Source organism: Sminthopsis crassicaudata, chromosome 2, assembly GCF_048593235.1.
Source record: "Sminthopsis crassicaudata isolate SCR6 chromosome 2, ASM4859323v1, whole genome shotgun sequence".
In the NCBI taxonomy this organism is placed as follows: Eukaryota; Metazoa; Chordata; class Mammalia; order Dasyuromorphia; family Dasyuridae; genus Sminthopsis; species Sminthopsis crassicaudata.
The window spans coordinates 575,135,403-575,156,396 of record NC_133618.1 but is presented as its reverse complement, the minus strand read 5'-3'; the positions used below and the strand labels follow the sequence as shown (position 1 = coordinate 575,156,396).

General features: G+C 35.9%; 1 protein-coding gene across 4 annotated transcripts in view; it reads left to right on the top strand.

Annotated features, from left to right (window-relative positions):
* Positions 1–20,994, top strand: part of PDE8A (phosphodiesterase 8A) — a 246,475-nt gene that overhangs the window by 223,739 nt on the left and 1,742 nt on the right. For all 4 annotated transcript variants that reach the window (XM_074295300.1, XM_074295299.1, XM_074295301.1 and 1 more), the window contains 3 exons: positions 2,925–3,057; positions 11,619–11,786; positions 18,147–18,276. In XM_074295300.1, the coding sequence (XP_074151401.1) occupies positions 2,925–3,057; positions 11,619–11,786; positions 18,147–18,276 (431 nt within the window). The remainder of the gene's footprint in view (positions 1–2,924; positions 3,058–11,618; positions 11,787–18,146; positions 18,277–20,994) is intronic.

Here is a 20,994-nt window from a genome sequence, read left to right as displayed (position 1 = left end):
TGCATTTAAAAACATTATTCTGAAAGAGTCCATCCATAAGCTTCCTTAGACTACCAACAAGGTCCATGACACAAAAATGTTTAAGATCTCCTCCTATAGTGTCATTACTGAGAAGCCTTCTAAATTGAATCCAGAGTTTTGATTCTGAGCCACAGATTATGTATAAATTTCAAGAAAAAACATTTATAAAGCTATCATCTTATATCATCAGAGTATGGTGTGACTGACAGGATTATCCATTGGATATCTTCTATAAAATGCTTTGTGGATAAAATATTTTAAATGGAGCTAGATAAAGAGGCAGTTTGCATGGGGAATAAAGACAGCCTTAAGGTCTAGAAGACAGTGGGTCCGAGTTCTGACTATGACATAGCAAGTCTTTGAGCCTCTCATTGCTGTAAGCCAGAAATGGGGAACCTTTTTTCTTCTGAGAGCCATTTGAATATTTATAACATCTTTCACTGGCCATACAAAATTATCACCTTACAGAACTCAAGCAGTGGGAGATGATTGTACCTAAGAGAAACTGATTTAGCAGCTCTTATATATAACACTTCTGCTCTAGGCAACTTCCTAAGCCTAAAAATTGCAGAAAAATTATCAATCTGCATTCTTAGAGGAAGTCTCTTCACTAGAAATTACTGCAATGGAATTACAGATGTGAATGAAAAAAAATTTTTTTCTACCCTCAGAAACTAGGTGGGGAAGAAAGTGATCAGTCTCCTGAACCTATGTAGAAGAGACAGAAAGAATATGACCCACTATTTTGGAGAGCAAAAGATGATAAAAGACTTGGACTTCGTGCCCAGTGAGAATCATTTGAGGGAACTAAGAGTATTTAGTTTTAGTTGGGAAGTTTTAGTCGGGAAATGACAATGTTTGAAAGTATCTCCCATAGAAAAGGAATTATTGGACTTGTTCAGTGTGGGTCTTAAAGACAAAACTGGGAACAGTGGAAGAATTAACCAAGGCAAATGTATGCTCACTAAAAGAAAAAACTTCCATTTAATGACCTAGGCAACCTGTGAGAGGCTGCTCTGTCAGTGGTAGGCCTCAGCTGAAGGCCTTTCATCAAAGACTGGATGATAACATGTTGGGTAGGAATTCTTGGTGAATTTCTAAACTAGATTAAAGCTTCTTAAACTTTGGTTTGCAACCCTATATTTGGAGTCTCTAGTAACTGAATGTGGAGTTTGTGAAATTATCAGTAGATGTTTGATTTGTATATACCTTTTATAGGATTATATAAACATTTCTTAGGTGAAAAGGGGTTGTAAGTGAAAAAAGTTTAACAAGTCCTGTCCTAGATGACTCCTGAGATTCTGCCATTCTTTTAATATTCTCTGCTACCGGGTGGTTCCTTTTGGAATTATAGCCAACTCCCTTAGGTATTTTAATGTGTCAAGTACTTCCCTTTGTTCTATTCTTGAAAACTGCTGACTCCAGCCAATTTCTTTCATACCTGATGAAATTTTTAAAGAGGTATTTAATCTTTGCCACAAATTTCCTTACTCTTCCTTATACAACACTTTTACAGATGCCTTCTGTTTTTATATCACTGCCATTTTGGGACATATTCTCTACTCCTAGCTGCCACCATTATAATTTAAAAAATCGAACATTTCCTCTTTAACAAAAGAAAAATATATATAAGTAAAAAAACAGAGTGCTCTTACCTGACAATGTTATGAACCTGCCCCAGAAGGCCTTGACATATCTCCTGAGAAGAGAGCTCTATTTCATTATCTTTTCCTCTAAGAACAGTATTTGGCTTCCATCAAGTGACTTTTTAATTTACATTTTAGTAATGACTTTGCATACTGTTCTTCCACTTCTACTGGTTTCAGCCAGTATCATTTCATGAAAGACAGAATGGTGTGATGGAGAGAAGGCCTCTGAGTCTAGAGGATACTAATATGAACTGTCTGTGTAACTCTGGGCAACTTTTAATACCGCAGGAAACTCTCTAGGACTCTAAAGTGCAAAGTATCACAAAAATAGTTGCTATCATACTGCTTGCTTTCTCAGTGGACTGGAGAGGCAATGGAGGGAAGCAGAGAATTTGAAATTCAAAAATATTTTAAATGAATGTTAAAATAAATAAAAAATAATTTTTAAAACTCAAAGCAGATGCTCATTGGGAATTCCCTATGAAATAAAATCATATATCTAACAATACCCCACAAAAAAATCAATTCATATAAATCTTTCTATGTCTTATTATATTCCTTATCTTTGCTATTTCTTACTCTACAATAATGTTCTCTAGGGCAGCTGGGTGACATAGTATATAGAGTGTCAGGCCTAGAATCAAGAAGATTCCCCTTTGTGGCTTCAGACACTTACTAGCTGTGTAACCTGGAAAAGTCATTTAACCTATGTGTCTCAGTTTCCTCATCTGTAAAATGTAAAATCTGTAAAATGCAGAAGGTACTGGGCAAAGCACTCTATTTGGTATCTTTGGCAAGAAAACCACAAATGGAGTCATAAAGAATCAAATACAACTGAAAAACAATTGCATGACAACAATATTCCATCCATCCATTCAATAAATCTATATGCCTTAATTGCCCAATCAATAAACCCCTACTTTGGATTGTGGGGGGTTTTTTTGTTTCTTTTATTTTTTAGCTCTTTACTATCTCAAGAAGAATAACTATGATTACATATTTTGGATTTTTGCTTCAATTTTCATCTCCTGGGGGATTACTCAAAAAGAGTCTAAACTGTGTAGTCACTTTTCCTGTATTATCTCAAAATTGTTATTCAATGTGCTTATCTATCCCCTTCTACTTCTCATCTCTGATATTTAAATTATTGGCACAGTGGGCACACACTACACAGATCATGTTCTTTCTTTCAGAGGCATTTGCCCTCTCCTTCTCAATGATTAGTAGTGGAATTTCATTTGTCATTTTAAACAGGAATGAATATCGGACACTTCGTCAAGCCATCATTGACATGGTCTTAGCAACAGAAATGACCAAGCACTTTGAGCATGTCAACAAATTTGTCAACAGCATCAACAAGCCTTTGGCAACACTAGAAGAAAATGGGGTAAGTGAAGCCTGGCCCATAACAGGTAGAACAATATCAGATCAGCTTGTATCCTGGCATCATTATGCTTACCAATGTCACTGTGATACTTAGCTAGGAAGACTTGAAAAAAAGAGAATTTAATTCAACAAACATTTACTAAGCTTCAACTACATGCAAAGTACCTGTTAGGCATCCCTACAACTATCAAGGAGTTTAATACTACTAAGAGGAGGAGATACTTACACAAGTAGGATATGATGTAGAATGTGACAAGCAAAGGAAAGATCAAGGTAGAATATCTTAGGAAATTTTACTGATGAGATTGTAGGTTCAAGAAAGGAACCTGAAGGCATTTTTTCTCTTGTAAACTTTAAAGGACTATGATAATGTAAGAAAGGGACTCTAAACAAATTCATATCCTTCAAGTTATATGAGAGTTCCTTGTAGTTTATTCTAGTACTCTAAAATTTTAAATACCAAATATGGAAGAACACTCTTAGATCTCATCTAATTCTTTTTATATTAATTAGTAATGAATATAGGCTTTACTCCCACAGTCTGCTATTAAATGTGTTTTCCCAAGTTGCAAAGTCATCAATAATTTAGTCGATGAAGAAGAAAATCTGAATATGCCATAAGGGTATGGCCCATCTTTTGCTAGTTTTTTGATAAGAATGCCACATAGGGTCAAATAAGAATCCTGATTGGTATCTAACTCATTTCTTACATATTCTTTATCTAGATTGTCTGTCACTAAAACAATTTCTTACTAAAGTTAGGCTTTTAGAAGTTTAGAATTGAACAATATCTCAGAAGTCATCTTAGAGCTCCCATGACTCTCTATTGTCTCTAGGATTAAAACCAAACTTCTCAGTTAGGTATTTAAAGACCTTCACAATCTGATTCCAACCTTTCTTTCTAGCCTTCTTATATGTTACTCCTATACATGCTTTCTATAGTTCAATAAATGGCTTACTTGCTTTTCTTTCCACATCATATTTCATTTTCCATCTTTGTACAGGAGTTACTGATAGCAACAGTAGTAGACTCCCTTCTCACCTTCATCTCTGAGAAGCTCAGTTCAAGTATCACCCATATGAATCCTTCTCCTTTCCTGGCTCCCTGTATCCCTCCACTCATGCTTTCCCCAGTACCAAATATTTGCTTAGTGTGTGTGTATGTGTATATATATTATGTATATGTATGTATATATCACAGGTATCAGAGGCCAAACTTCTTATTCTTCCTAAATCAACATTCCTTCAATCCATATATGGATATACAAACATATATGACCTATCTGCCATATAAAGGCATTGTGTTTTTCAAAGACAAAATTAAAAAACAAAATCTTTGTTTTCAGGGAGTTAATTGCATTATACTACAGAATACAAAATACACAAATGGATAAATACAAATTAATTTGAGGAGGGAGAGAGCCCCTGCTAACTCTTAAAGGTATTAGGGAAAGGCATCTCACAAGATATGTTAATGGAATTGAGCTTTCAAGTCAACTAAGCAGTTTGAGAGGTAAAGGTAAGAAAAGAATGCATTCCAGATACGGGGGACAGCTAGTTCAAAGACCCAGAGAAAAGAGATAAAAACTTTTCATTTAGAGAAAAATTAACAGGACAGTTTGGTTACAAGACTGAGTCAAATAAGGGAGTAAAATGAAATAAGCCTAGAAAGGGAGGGTGGAGCTACTTTGCAAAAGGCTTTAAGCCCTAATTTAAGTTTATATTTTTTTCAAGAGGCAATAAAAAGCCATTAAGGATTTTTGAGCAGAGGAGTGACTTTTTTTTGATAGCTATGTGGAAGATGGCTAGGTTAGGGAAGAATTAGGAGACTCTGGGAGCCTGAATTAGAGTAGCAGTTTTGTGATTAGAGGCAACCACTCCTTTCACATTTTCCTATTTCTGTTAATGACAGCACTTTACCAGTCACACAGAATTCATTCCAAATGCCTTTTCATCTCTTCTTTGTAATCTGTCTCTGACATCAAGAAAGTTTCTTCCTTCATACTATTTCCTAGATTCATTCTTTTCTTTCTTTCCCATTTACTATCTACCTAATCAAGATTCTTATCATGCCAAATGTAGACTACAATAACTCTTTAGTGATTGAGTTATCTACCTTTGCTCTCTTTCCTGTTCAGTCTGCCTGTACACTGACAATCATGTTAGTCCCTAATTAAGGAAGTGACCTAAAATGCATCCTTCAGATCAAATTAAAACACGTTACCCTGACATTCATGGTCTTCACTACCTATCTGAATTTATCTTTGGTCTACATTCATGTTCCCTCTAGCTGAATAAAGAAATTAGCTAATCTACCAATCCTTTCTTCTCATTTAAAAAATTGTTTATTTCTTTTACTAACTTTAATAATAGATATAAATATATTATTATATATACATAATATAAGATAACCTGTATCTCCTAATATGGCTGTCTCCATTTTCTACTAAGAGAACCATTCCTTATTAATAAAGAACAAAAAAAGAAAGGAAAAAGCTCTTTAGCAAAGCTAACCAACACAGGGGAACTAAGTCCAATAATATATGTGGAGTTTCACAACAATAGACTCCCAACCACTGCAAATAAGGGAGCCTCCTTTCTTATTTTCCAGATAGAAAATAAAAAGTTAAGTAATCTCTCAAGGGCATATAATCCATGACAAGCCCAGGGCTAAAATCTGCATCTCTCCTAGCTGCTGGTCAGTTTCTCTTTTTACCATATCACATTGATTCATAAACCTTCTTAGTCTTCCAATCTTTCAAGGAGTATATTGAGATTTTATATAAATTTAGATATAGATATAAAGTACTTATATAATAGCAGAGATAGCAAGCACTTAATACATAAAATCATATCTCCATGTTCTGATTGATCTGTGATTGACACAGAAGAAGTTTCATATTTTGCATCCCTGACCTCAACTCCTTTCCTAAACCTTTGCTCATAAGCAAACTGGTACCTACTATACAGTTGATTATCATATCTGAAGCCTGGAAAACTATTAGTGACTTTCATTGTTAGGATGTTTATATCAAAATTCCAGCTTCATGTAAAAAGCTTTAAATTTGATTCAACAAATATTTATTATGCTTATCATTTGATACATGAGGAGACCTATGCTAAGTTCTGAACAATATGCAAAGTATAGATAAGATATGACTACTCTTTACATGGAGCTAAAAAAAGAGTAGGGAGATGGGACTAGACTAACTAGCTTCTAAGATCCTCTCCACTGAAAATCTGAAACACATCTACGATACCTAGTCAGCCAATAAGCATTCATTAAGCATTTCCTATGTGCCAGGCAGTAGTATGTTAAATACTGGAGATACAAAGAAAGGCAAAAACCACTCCCTGCTCTCAAGAAGCTCACACACAGTATCCTGGGGAAGATGCCTTGCAAACCATTTGTACAAATTAGGGATACTCAGGATAAACTGGAGGTGGTCTCAGAGAGAATGCAGTAATTTTCAGGACCTCTAGGAAAGTATTCTTGCAGAAAGTAGAATTTTAGTTGAGATTGGAAGGACACCAGAATGCTGGACGTAGGAATAGAGTTCTAGGCATGGATGATAGTCAGTGCAAATGCTCAGTCTGGAGATGGACTGTCTGTGCAAGGAACAGCATAGACATCAGTGTCATTGGATCACAGAGGACATGGAGGAGAATAAGATGTAAGAAGACTGAGAAGGCAGAAAAGGGCCAAGCTACAAAGGGCTTTTAAAACTTTCCATCTGAAAAATATGTAAGTACAACATGGTATGATAGGAATAGGAGGACCTGAGTTCTAATATCACTGTAACATTTATTAGCTTGGTAAATCACTTGGCATCTCTGAGTTTTAGTTTCCTAATCTGTAAAATGAGAATGATTCCAATTCATAGGGATCTTATCAGGAAGTCACTTTATAAATTTCATAGCACACTATAAACATGAGTTATTGAAAGTGGATAGGCAAAGTAAGAGGGACAAATGGGAGACATAAAAATTAAATTTTATTTAAATTTTCTGAATTTTAAATAAGAGCAGAAGAGCTGTGTAATATGTTACAATCGGAAATGTAAAACTCATTTTTGATTTGGGGATGAGATGGAGACATGACATTATTATTAAATAAAAGGGGAAGATAAATATTATGGTTTTCTTCTTCTGTGCTTGAACTCAAGGAAGAGATAGGAAACAAAGCTTCATTCAATCATTTAATCAATCAATAAACCTTTAATAAACACCTACTATGTTATTTATGCATACCTCAGTAAGAGGCTCAGAAGTTCATAGATTTAGAGCTGGGAGGGACCTTCATCTAGTACACTTCTACCCCATTTTTCAGATGAAGAGGCTAAGATCCCAAGAAATCAAGTATTTTGTACAAAATCACACAGGTAATAAGAGAAAGGATTTAAACCCCAGTCCTTTGACTATAAATTCTGCATTTTTCCACTGTATCATACTGCCTCTCTATGGAGACAGATCCCAAAGAAGCAAAAAGCAGACACAGATCATCACTACATTAACATGATTAAAAATGGAATTTTTCCCTTTGGAACAGACTGCTGGCAAAGAAAATTAAAAGTGACAACACAGACTGACAGAGAGGAAGTTGGCCTGACAATAGCAAACATTTAAACAAATCCAGACATACTTGTCAAATGTGAACATCATTTCATTCACTCATGGTCTTCAAAAAGACAGAATGTGTTTCCTTAAATAACTATCCCTGCATTTAGAAGTAGTAACAATTCATGAATTTGCTCATTTATCTTGGAGAAGATTAGAATTAAGGGAATGGTGATAATGTAATCATTAGCTATAACTATCTGAAAGACTACAAAGTATAGATAAGATATGACTACTCTTTACATGGAGCTAAAAAAATAGTAGGGAGATGGGACTAGACTAACTGGCTTCTAAGAACAGGAGCCAGACTTAATTCCATGTCACTCCAAAGATACCTAATACCAATCTATAACTGGGAGTTATAGATAGGAAAATTTCAGGAAAATTAGTGGTGTTCAACAATGAATCCATGAGCTTTCCACCATCAGTGATAATCTATAATCCCATAATCCAATGAATCTTCAATCTCATCAAATATGGGTATTACTTCTGAAATGTGGATTACAATCCAGCTAAACCTGTTCATTCTCTTCTATTCTTTTCTACCTCTATTCATGTCCTACCACAAATTCACCACAGGGGATCCATTATGGATTGAGGGCCTTTCTGTCATTCTCTTGACATAATTGAAATATCAATGACACTTGTGGACTCTCTATCACTCTTTCCACACGAATGGCCAATATTATTTTTTATTCATACGTTTCTTTGATGAAATCCTTTGCAGTGCTCCCTCCCAATGATGTTTGGGAGTCATATATGGCAGCCTCCTTTCATCTGTCATATGTCTCTTCACTGCCCTCTGAGGTAATTCCCTACTTCAGTTGTTTGGATGCTGTAGTGTTGTAATGTCAACTTAATTTCCAGTGTAATTTAATTTGTTGGGGATATTCTTCAGAGTATTCATGATTCAATTTAGTGTTTGATTTTATGGTCTTTGAGGTCCCTTCTAGCTCTTAAGAGTCTCTCATTCTGATTATTGTTTCTCTACACACATTCATCATTTTTTAGGTTCATCTCAATTTCAAGCTGCTCAGTCTCTAGGATAGTAGCCTTTATATGACCTGTGTCACTTCAACTCATCTTTCTCTATAAATAGGCTCCTCTTCCAAACTTTCCAGTATCTCTTTCTTTATTCAAACCTTCAGGGAGCTTTTTAGGGGAAATCTAATAGTAATCTATAATGTTCCTTCTTCTCCTGAAGCCCATCTTGTTTCTTCCTTTGAAATGTTTGTTAAACTTACCTCATTGGAATCAATAAGTTTCCTACCATCACTTTAGCCCACTTCTTTATCACCCCAAGATTTATTACAAAATCCATTTAACTAGTCTGCCTTTGTGAGACTTTAGTCTCTCACATAAGTCATTTAACCTAATACTTATATTTTCACTATAGCATTCTTAAGTTCAGAAACCTACATCATCTCTTGTATGATTACCATAGAATCACATAAATATAAACATTTAATACTTACAAGAGACATTAGAGAATCATCTAGTGAGATTCTTTCATTTTGCAATCAATAATCTAAGACCCAGAAAATTTAAATGACTTGCCCCATGTCATCTAACATATTTAATAGAAAGACTGGCCTGATCCTAAGATATTGTCTATCTAATCCAATTCCTTCATTTTACTAATGGGGAAACTGAAGCCTGAGGAAGTACAGCGATTTATACCAGTTCACACAGATGATAAAGGGAGAATTTGAACTCAGGGCCTCTGATTGCAAAGCCATTGTGGCTTCCCACTATGTCTGTTTTGTTAGCATGTTTCAAGGCTACATTTGCAATATGCCTGATCTCTCTGATTAAATAAAATTTGAAACTTTTTTCTCCATCTTCAGCATACATGCTTCAGATATGGTACCTTAGTGACAAATCCATTTCTTTTTAAAATTAAATATATTCCCGCATTGGTGGTATCCTGAAAATTTCTCATTCTATACCTAAGATTCACCACCTCCATTAGGGAGTGGCAAGCTTCATCAACTGAACCTTTAGAATTATAGTTGGTCATTTCATTGTTTGGAGTTCTAGTCTTTCATTTATCTTTATAGTATTATTGTTATTGTATAAAAAGACAAAGTGCATTTATTTCAGTGGGGTGTAGGTGAGTCACAAGCCTAAGACAGTCAGGCTTCCTTACATTTTTTCTCTTAAAGACAACGAAATAAACAGAGCAGCATGACTTGGCTTTCCTTCATATTCCTTCTTTCTCCTTTTATCTTCTTAATATATTATCTGAGCTCTTCCTACTGTCCCTTTTATTCCATGTATCTATTTGCTGCTGAAACATATTCATTGTTTTAAACACAATTTTTTAGCAAAAATGCTGTCATTCTATACTACATCATGGGGAACTCTTAGTGAAAGAACTCCCTCCAATAATGCAGATTAAAATCTGTTTATGATTTAGTAGATAAGTCCAAGGGAGTTATCTGAGGTCAAATGACTCGTCCAGGATTATACATGTGTCAGAAGCAGGTCTTCTTGATTTCAATTCCAAGAATCTATGCACTGAACTACACAGTATGGTGAGCCTATGGGTAGAATCTGGTAGGTGGTGGTATAGGAAGAAGGCAGCTGACTAGATGCTACTTATCAGTGAGCAGATGTCCGTGGCTAAGCCCAGCTCTAGTAAAAACAGGAGTTAAAACTTATTGAACTCTTGCTGTAGGCCAGCCACTGTGCTAAACACTGGGGATAGATTCCCTCAGAGAGCTCACAATCTAATGGGAAATGACAACACAATAAAAAGGAGTTAAAGTGAGGATATGTGGTAACACAGTGAAGTTTTACATCAAGTGGGACATAATCTGAGAAGGTGTGAATTAATAGAGTTGATTTCATCTTGCAGAATAATAAGTTTCTAACGTTCAAAAAGTCTAGGAAAGCAACTAGAAAATGATGAGGTGAATGCCGTAGGTCACCTCTCTAAATGCTGAAGGATCAGGGAGGAGTTCTCTGGCCATTCTTACCCTTTCTAGTCAGGGAGAAAAGGCGCTCCAGGGACAGGGGGGCTGAGGAGGCATCAGTTTTGAGTTGATTTTATCTCTCACAATGATAAGTTTCTAGAGATAAGATTAATTCAGTCAGCTAGAAAATGATGAGATAAATGTTCTAGCTGCCCTCTGTGGTGAAGGCAACTCAAACGACAGAACTTTAAAAATCAGTCTTGTACCACATACAAGTAAATTGAGGCTTAGGACTTACAATTAACTTGAAGCAGGTACATATTTGAAGTAGGTAGATAATTTGGTATTTTTTTAAAAAATACAAAATGATCAACTTACCCATTATTCAACAAATCTACCATGTATTTCAGTACCATCTTAAGAAACAAAGTGACATAATAGAATTTTATGTTTTAAAAAAGAAAGAGATTGACAACAGAGATGTGGGGGAAGGAGATAGGAAGAGGTTAATTTTACCAGTCAGCCTCTTTGCTCCCCATAGATCCATCTCCCTCAAGTCTCTACATAGTAGCTAGAGTCAGGAAAATCTGGATTTGAATCCTACTTTTAATGCTAAAGTTACCTTCCCAAGCCTGTTTCCTTGATCTACCAAATAAGGATTATAGTATTTAAATCATAAGGTTGTTTTGGGACTTAAATGAACTATACATAAAGCCTTTTGCCAAATCTTAAGAATCATATGCCTTGTTTTCATTTATTATTATGGACCTCAATTTCCTCCTCTGTATAATGAAAGGTTTAGAATAGATAATATCCTTTTTCAGCTTTAATATTGCAGATTTTTGGAAACATTTTTTAGGTCCTGAATAAATGTTTGTTGAATTATATTCCTCCCTTGCATTCTCAAAAAAACAGGCTGAATACTCACCAATCTTGTCTTAGTGGTTAAGGATGATGTGCTCAAGTAATTGAGTTCTTAATGCCAGTAGACACAACTATGCTTCTTTTGTACTTGCTCATCTCCTAGGCCAACAATGGTGATGGAGAATTAGTCAAAAGTGTGCTCACATCTCCAGAGAATCGAATTCTTATCAAACGGATGCTGATCAAGTGTGCTGATGTGTCCAATCCCTGCCGTCCCCTAGAGCAGTGCATTGAGTGGGCTGGGCGCATCTCGGAGGAGTACTTTGCACAGGTAAGAAGAGAAGCTATAAAACTCTATTCTTTAGACTTTAACCAGAACTTGTCTTTAGAGTATAACCTGAATGCCTGTTAGGTTTTTAAACTCTCCTTATCCTCCTAGCCTCCCTGCATATGACTACTCCCTCTCCCACACTTTGTGATTTAGTCAGACCATTGTCCTCCTCTCTGTCCATCACATGTGACTCTATCTTTTATCTCCAGTCCTCATGATACCTGGAATGGACCCCCTCCTCTTATGTTTCTTATAGAATCCCTCTTTTCCCTCAAGATGCAGCTCAAGCCATAGGCATCGATAGATCCAAAACAGACTTTTATCTTTACTCCCAAACCCTCGTCTCTTCTAAATGGCCAGCTCACTGTTGGAAATGCGATCACCCACCTGCACTTATTAAAGTCTACAAACTGTGTCATCCAGTACTTCTCAATGTCACCCCCCCCCATTTCCAAAAATCTTAGCATTTCTAATTTCATGCCATTTCCCATAAATCCCCTTCTTCGTATTCACATAACCACCACCCTACTAAAAGATCTTTATCATCTCTCATTTGAACTGTGGTAATGGCCTTCTAACTGATCTCCTTGACTCAAATCTGGACATACTCCAATCCATTTTCTATTCAGCTGCCATGGTGACACTTTTTTTAGCACTCCTCTCCCTTGTCACCTCCATCCCTCCCACATACACTCACACACTCTCAGGAAGCTCTAATGGTTCTCTGTTACCTTCAGGATAAAATATAACCTCCCCAGTTTTATATTCAAAGCTCATTCAGAGCAAGGAAAAGGAGATTTATATGGGGGCATTGCAGAAATCTGGCTCCTTCTTACCTTCTTTGTATTCTTACACTTGATCCCTTTCCAGGCATTCTACTAACCAGCTCCCCTGGTTCTGGGTTATTTGTTATTTTTCTAACATGAAACTCCATCTCCTTTCCAGTCCCTTTGTCCTCTCCTGTGCTTGAAATGCTCCACCTCACTTCTGCATCTTTGTCTTCCTGACTTCCTTCAAGGCTCAGGTCACATTCTCAATTCCTGCCAATTGTATTCCCCCCTAAAAGCTAATGCTTTCCTTCTCAGAATGTTTTCCATCTACTCTGTTTGTGTCTCGCCACATAACTAGTTCTTAATATGCTGCCTCCTCCATTTGGATGGAAACTTCTTGAAGGCCTTTCTTTGTATCCCTAGAATTTAGCACAGTGCATTGCACATAATAAGCACTTATGCTAATTGACTGACCTACATTAAGCTTTTGCTCATCCTCTCAACTGCTGGTGTTTTTCCTCTCAAACTTCCTTATATTCAATTAATTTGTATTTAGTATATTTATATTTATTTTGCAGAACCCCTTATATAGTCTTCCGTCTCATATCAAATGTAAACTCTTTGCCAATAAGGATGGATTGTTTTATTGTGTTTATATCTTCAGTGCCCTATATAGTGCCTGACACAAAATAGGCACTTAATACTTGTTGATTGCTAATTGGATTCCTCTTTAAATCAGGCCAGTAATTAGTACTAACTGGTTATACTTCTGAAGTGAACTGCTAGATAGCAACTCAATAACTCACTGGTTTTGACAAATTTTTATATTATGAATGAATGAAAAGTATTTATTACACAATAGCAATATGCCAGACTGTGCTACGCATTGGATGTACAAATTTAAGTTCCTCTCCTTAAAGAACTTTTATTTTACTAAGGAAGATAGCACACATAGGGAGTGTTGGCTGCTAGGAGAATTTTGGTCACAAAGGATGGTGAATGAAGTCATTTGGTAACTAATTAACATGCCCTTTACAGAAACAGAAACATAAATATTGATTTGAATCCTCACTAGGTGGAATTAAGAAAGGAGCAAGGAAAAGGAGATTTATATGGGGGCATGGCAGAAATATGATCAGAGGAGATTGTGATGTTTCTGGGATAACTTAGACATGGTCACCTTTTATCCATCAGCAGTACAATACCCGAAGACAGTAACTGAGGTGCCAAATTGGAATTGGAAAGTGGAATGAAGTAGCATGGCAGAAAAAAGAAAAGGGGGATAATAGATAAAATTTTAGATGAAATTGTATCATACTAGAATAAGACTGGATGAAAGCAGAACTTAGATATTCAATATACAAGTATTTCACTCCTATTACAGAATGAATGTGGGAAGGGCACTTGCAAATAGTCTGGTTCAGTTTTTAAAAGAATTGAGGTGGGGGCAGCTAAGTGGCGCAGTGGATAGAGCACCAGCCTTGAATTCAGGAGGACCCAAGTTCAAATCTGGTCTCAGACACTTAACACTTCCTAGCTGTGTGACCCTGGGCAAGTCACTTAACCCCAGCCTCAGGAGAAGAGGGGGAAAAAAAAAAGAATTGAGGCAATGAGGGGAATAGGGAGAAAAGCTATAATAGGAATCCCTTGAATATATCTGCATGTTCTCTACATAAGAGGTCTTTAAGCTTTCAAACATGTTATAGTGGTCATATAATGAGGCAGGAATGAGGACACCTGGGTTCCAGCCTTGCCTGTGCCTTACCAGCTGGGACCCTAAGTAAGGTTGTGTATGCATGTAAGTATGTACTTTTGTTATAACAAAAGTACACCCCATATATGTGTATTAAATGTTTCCATGTAGTATTTCAAGTCTTAGTAGTTTTAAGCTTATATACATATATTTGTGCATATATTATACATATACATATATATGCATGTACATATATATGCATATGTGTACCATTTTGTAAAGTGAAGACAGGAATTATTACATATATATGTATTTTAAATATGTATCTCTATATAAATGTGTGCATCTACAATTATGTATGTGTCTATAAAATGCCAGCCTTGCCTACCTCACAGAATTGTAGCAAGACTCAAGTATGGAAGAACAGCCTAACATGAGCATTAGGGTAGGGAAGGGAAAATGGAGAGGAGGATAGAGAACAATTACAAGTGACTGACTTTGTAGCCTGGTGAGTAAATTAATTGAACTAGATTCAAGCCATAGTTACCTAAATTTTGTCTTAAAATATCATAATTCTATGTTGAAATGATCAATCTTGTAAATATCAAAAATCTCCTATATACCTTCTGGAAAACATGCTCAAATGCCAACTTTTATATACTCTAGCTTCTGAGGTGTTTTTCGCCAATGTTCTAATATTGGTTGCAATTTAGGTCCATGTTTTGCCTACAGAATTCATTCCAGTCAAAGCATGCCATGGAATAGTGTACATACACTACTGGCAACCCCAACTCTCATTCAAGGACAAAAAAACAACAAAAAAAAAACTGTAAAAGTCAGAAAGTTTGTACATTTAAGGCAAATCTCTGCTTTTTATTGAAACATCGGTAAGTTTAAAATACAGATTTCACTGGACTTTTAACCTAGTCATAACCAAAAAGACACAGAATCTCATATCTCTTAAGAGGTGAGAAAGCTGATCCAGTTTCTTACATATTACAGGAAAGGAAACTGGGGTCCAGAGGAGTTCAATGATTTGTCCAAGGTCTGCTAGACAATATTCATACCTTCCATTTACTGATTATGACCAATTTTTCCTTGTACATGTCTCTTTTGTATATACTTAAATTATGTTTTCTTCTCCATTAAACTGTGAGCTCCCTAGATATAGGGACCATCTTTTGCCTTTGTGTCCCCAGCATCTAGCAAAGTGCTTAGCACATCATAAATGCTTAATAAATGTTTACTTACAACTACCAGGATGAGAACCCAAATATTCTCACTCTTAGCACTCTTTCCACTTTCCCATCCACCTTTAGAATCATAGAATATCAGAATTATAAGGGACCTCAGAGAGCATGTAGTCCAACCTCTATATTCAAAAAGAATTCAACAAGAATATCTTCTACAATATTTCCAAAAAATCATACTGTCATTTCTGTGATTAAGAAATTTAATAGTACCTCCCAGGCAGTACCCTTGCCTCCAGGGTAAAATACAGACTCCTCAGATAAATAAACTGAGTCCCAGAGAATTCAAACAGGTTTAGTTAAAGGTCTGCTTTAGAAATATCAACTCAGCAACTCTGTAGAGAATTGACTGGAAAAAAAGATGACACTTGAACTAGGAATACCAATAAGTAGATTATTATAATTGCCCAAGCAAAAGACAAGAAGGACCTATAAACTAAGATGGTTATTTGAATGGAAAGAAGGGAACAGTTGCATATGTTGTAAATAGAATTAATAAGGCTTGGCAATAGATTGAATATGTGGGGCAAAGGACAGTGACTTCCTTGAATACACACACAAATAGGGGTGTAATACCTTGATGAGCCTTCAAAGAAGAATTAGAAGAAACAGGCAGATAGATAGAATGACAGTAGTTAGTAAACATGAAAATCCAAGTATCTACGAGGAGGGTGGTAAGCAGGGTCAGAAGCTATAAGGAAAAAGGATGAGGATGGAGGAAAAGGCCATTGGATTTAGCAATTAAGGGATCATTGATGACCTTCAGAGAGCAATTGCAGTTGGGAATTAGAGTTAAAAGCCTGAATGCAAAAAGGTGAAAAGTGATTGGTTGTTGAGAAAACAGAGATAATAAATGTAGATAACTTTTTCCAGGTGTTTGGCTGTTAAACAGAGAAGAATATAACTAGGGGATGAAGGAGGGAGGAAGGTCAAGTAAATATTATTCTAAGGATTCAAAATTTACTGACTTGCTTGTAGACAGTACAAAAATGTCAATAGATGAGGAGAGAATGAAAATTAGAGCAAAGATAACTGAAGGGACAAACTTCAATAAGAGTTGAGATAGGAAATAGGGATTAAGAGCTTGATTGAGTGAAATGATTGCCTGAGCAAGGAGAAAAACTACTACTTCTGAGATTAGAACAAAAAAAGAAATAATTAAGGCATAATGGTGAGAAGATTTGAGAATATAATTGGAGGGAAAGGTGAACTTAAAATGGACAGCCTCAATTTTGACCATAAAGAGTGAGGCAAAGTCCTTAAGGGAGAGAAGAGAGAAGTTGGTGGTGGACTGAGAAGAGAACAGAAAGTTTATAACAAGTGCTATGGAGAATGTATTTCAGGGAAGTCACTAAAAGGCATGTTGGAACATAGGTATACAGAGCATGGGTAAGAGATGGTGTGTATGAAAAACAAAAATTCCACAATTCAGTACTTACTGTTAAGTTCCAGATTATCTAAATGCTGGGAGCAGAAAGACAGTCCCAGATCTCAAGGAGATTACATTCTAGAGAAAGAAAACAACACATAAAAGAATACTGAAAACAGGAGGGTACCTAGTTTGTCAAGGGTAGAGAAAGTTGGAAGAGACAGGAGCACAACCTAGAGATGAGTGAAGACCTGACTAATAGTAAAGGGGCTACACTGAAGTTCCAGGGTGAGTGGTTCCTATGGCATAGTAGATAAGATCTGTGGAAAGTCAACAGTATACAACTCAGAAAGAAATGGTAAACAGGTCATTTTGGTTGAATGTGTGTAGAATAATGTGAAATATATCTGGAAAGATAGACTGGAGCCAATTGTAATGAGCTTTAAAGGCCAAACAAACAGAGAAGTATTAAGTTTTTTTAAATAGAATCAATAAGTCATGCTACAATTGAAGAAACTGAGGTCTAGAGGAGGTCAATGATTGTTCAAAGTCAGAAAGCCAATTAGTGCTCAAATAATATTTTTAAAATGTTAGAGCTTATAGAAAAGACTTTCCATTTCACTGGTAGCTATTGCTTGGGATATTCTCCTGAAGTGCCTCCAAAAAGTTTAGTAATATGTTATTATCACAATACTATCGGCAGGTATGTGGCAAAGCATTTCTGGCTCACACTTTAAGCAAGTTGCTACCTTTGAATGGAATTGAATTATGTTGATTGTTGACATGATAATGGTTCTTTATAGTTATACCTTTCTCATCAACCAAAACAAAAAAAATTTCCTAAGAATCATTTTTCTACCTCAAACTGTATTGAGTATGACCTGATGCCAGAGAGTAATCCTGACAATGGGTTGGTTTTTTTTTTTGAGATTTTATTTTAGTTTTCAACATTCATTTTTATAAGATTTTTTTGAATTCCAATGTATTTTTCCCTCCCTTTCTTCCCACCTCTTTCTAAGATGGCAAGCAATCTGATAGAGATCATACATGCATAATCCATATTAAACATATTTCCACATCAGTCATATTGTGAAAGAAAAATCAGAACAAAAGAGAAAGGGAAAAACACGAAAAAGAAAAAAAAGTGAAAATAGTATGATTTGATCTGCATTGAGATTCTATAGTTCTCTGGATGTGAATGGCATTTTCCGTCTTTTGGAATTTTCTTAGATCATCTGACAGTGTTTTTTGATGAATGAAATATTTTCTGATTGGCAGACTGATGAGGAGAAGAAACAAGACTTACCTGTGGTGATGCCGGTTTTTGACAGAAACACTTGCAGTATCCCCAAATCCCAAATCTCATTCATTGACTACTTCATTACAGACATGTTTGATGCTTGGGACGGTAAGAAATCATCTGCCATACTTTTTTCTTTTAAATTAAGATCACTAAGTATACACTCTTTAACATCTGGCTCACAAGTTTTCATCTTACTCTTGACCAAAAAGCAAAATAATGTCCCTCATAGTAATGGAACAAAGGCTATTTTCCTTCAATCTTACCTAGGTACAAGTTCCTAAAATGGAATGTACTTGTCATTGTAAAATTCAAATTGACTGGAGAACAAACCTCATTAGGTAGGGAATTTCTGTAAACTAAGCAGTACAAAGTATATTTCAATCGTGTCCTTGAAGACCAAAGTACAGTATTGAAAACATTAGCTCTCTTGTAATAACCTAATTATGTTTCCTGTGATTGGAAACTGAGAATACAAATGTGATTATGAGGCTTTCATGTGAGTTCCTGCCAGAAAGTTTCTGCTTTTAGACTCAAGTCCTATAAAGTCATCGCTTCTTTTGAGAAAGTGTCAAAGTTGTACAGACATCTGAAGGACTCAAAATATTTATTTGTACAATTGATTCTTGATTATTTGCATGAATGGACATAAGGATCCAAAAGGGGAGATAACCAATTTTTTTTAATAGTTTCTATTTGGCTTTGGCATGTGTTGTACTTACATTTGCATAGCAGTACATCTGATGGTCTGGGAATTCATACTTACTTCAGAGTCATTTTTCCCAGACCTGACTCTCAAAAAAGACTGGGAAAGTGCTAGGTTACCGAAACTATTCCCTCTATGTAACACATTCCATGTTTGGTAGAGACTAGATCAATCTCTTTAAGCAAAATAAAAGCTTACCCTTTCTCAAAACTTTGTTGGAAGGAGGAAGACAATTAACTGTTAGGGAAGCAAACTTTTAAGTAAATAGGAATATCTATTATACTGGTGCCCTACTCCTGCCCCATTTTACAAAGTAGGAAATAGTTCCAGAAAGGAGTTGAGATAATTATTCTGTGTCAATCTGGAACCACAAGATCTAGATTTAAAAGGAGCAGGTTTAGACTTGGGAATGCCTTCCAAGTCATGTCTTTTTGACTCCTATTGCTTCCATCCAATGGATAACTCCCATTCCCACTTTAGAATATAAATTCATGTCAAGGCTTCCACTGATATAGGTAAAAGGGTCCCTGGTTCCCATGCAAACACTGAAGGTAACAATCCTTTTCAGATAACAGATTACAAAAAAAAATTAGAATAATACAATGGACTCACAATAGACTATAAAAATATAAATTCTTGTTAACAATTTTCAGTGAGTTCCACCTTCTACCTCATAGCCCTATAAAGACCTCCAGTCTTATAGTACTATATTTCCCCCAAAGAAAACAAACAAACTTGGGGCCATTAGAAAAGGCACCTCCTCACATTCTGTAAGTGCTTTCCTGCATCCCAAGGATCTATCTAGGCCTCCAGGTTTCTGTGAAACCCTGAGAGTTTATATTCACTCAGAAGAAAAACAGACTTGAGCTTGATAAACAGTCTAACTCCATCAGATGCACATAAAATAATTCACAATAGTATATAAGGCAAAGTTGAGGTTTTTCTCAGCTAAGTCAAATGAAATATCTGCAAAACACTGAGTACATGCCTGGCATATAATACGTGTTTAAAAAATACTTGTTCCCTTTCCTTCTAAAACATGGCTCAATTTTTTGCTATTTACCAGCTCCAGGACCATGTATCTGACATTCTTCTCTGCAAAATGCTACCATTATTCAGGGACATCTAGAAGGCCAAGGAAATCACAGTTCATAAATTTGGAGCTAGAAGGGATCTTAGAGGTTTTCAAATATAATTCCCTCTTTTTATAGATAAAGTGATTTAACCATGCAAATAAATATGAAGGGTAAAATGAGTCTTCCTGACTCAAATCCAAAGGTTTGCTCTTTAGTATTTGGTCTCTGGTTTGTGTTCAGACTAGATCTATTAGGTCTGTCTGCTGCTTTGTATAGGTTCAGAGCAAAGAAGTGGCTCTGCTCCACAAATAGCCGGAGTGAATAACATTATCCCCAAATGCTGAGCTTAAATCACTCATCATCAATAAAATGGGAAAGGGTTGCCCAAGTATCCAAGCAAGGAAATGTCCTAAATTATCTCTGGGGAGCTGATCATAATGGACATGTCTGCACCCTCCATAATGAGTGAAATTGATGTCCCAAATCAAGGCTTATTATCTCCATCAAGGTGATTAATTAATGAGGAACAACTTGCCTCATCAAGTTGACTTGGTCCTCTTACTCAATACTTATAAAAAGTTAAATAACAGCATGAAGAATTAAGTGCTAATATTAAAGCAATACAAGGGTTGCCTCAAGCCTGCATAAGACAAAGGGCCAAATGGAGAATAGATGTAATAATGGAAGTTATGTAAATTTAGAGAAGGAATTGATTCCCCATAGTTTGGAATGATTTTAAAAGGTCATATTGGGCCTTGAAGGATTTCAGCAAAACTATATCATACAGTCATTGATCTAATTTCTGAGTTACTGAGGAATAAGCAAAGCAAGTAATTAAGAGCAGGTATTTTTAAAATTGGAAGGCACCTTAGGGATCAATTAGTTTAACTCTTATTTTACAGATATGCAAAACTGAGGTTCAGAGATAGAAAGCCACTTGTATAAGATCAGTTAGGCTTAATGCAAGATTTGGCTCAAGGTACAATTCAGATATTGAACCCAGAGATAATTAGAATTTATTGTGACTTTTTGCCAAGAAGTAGA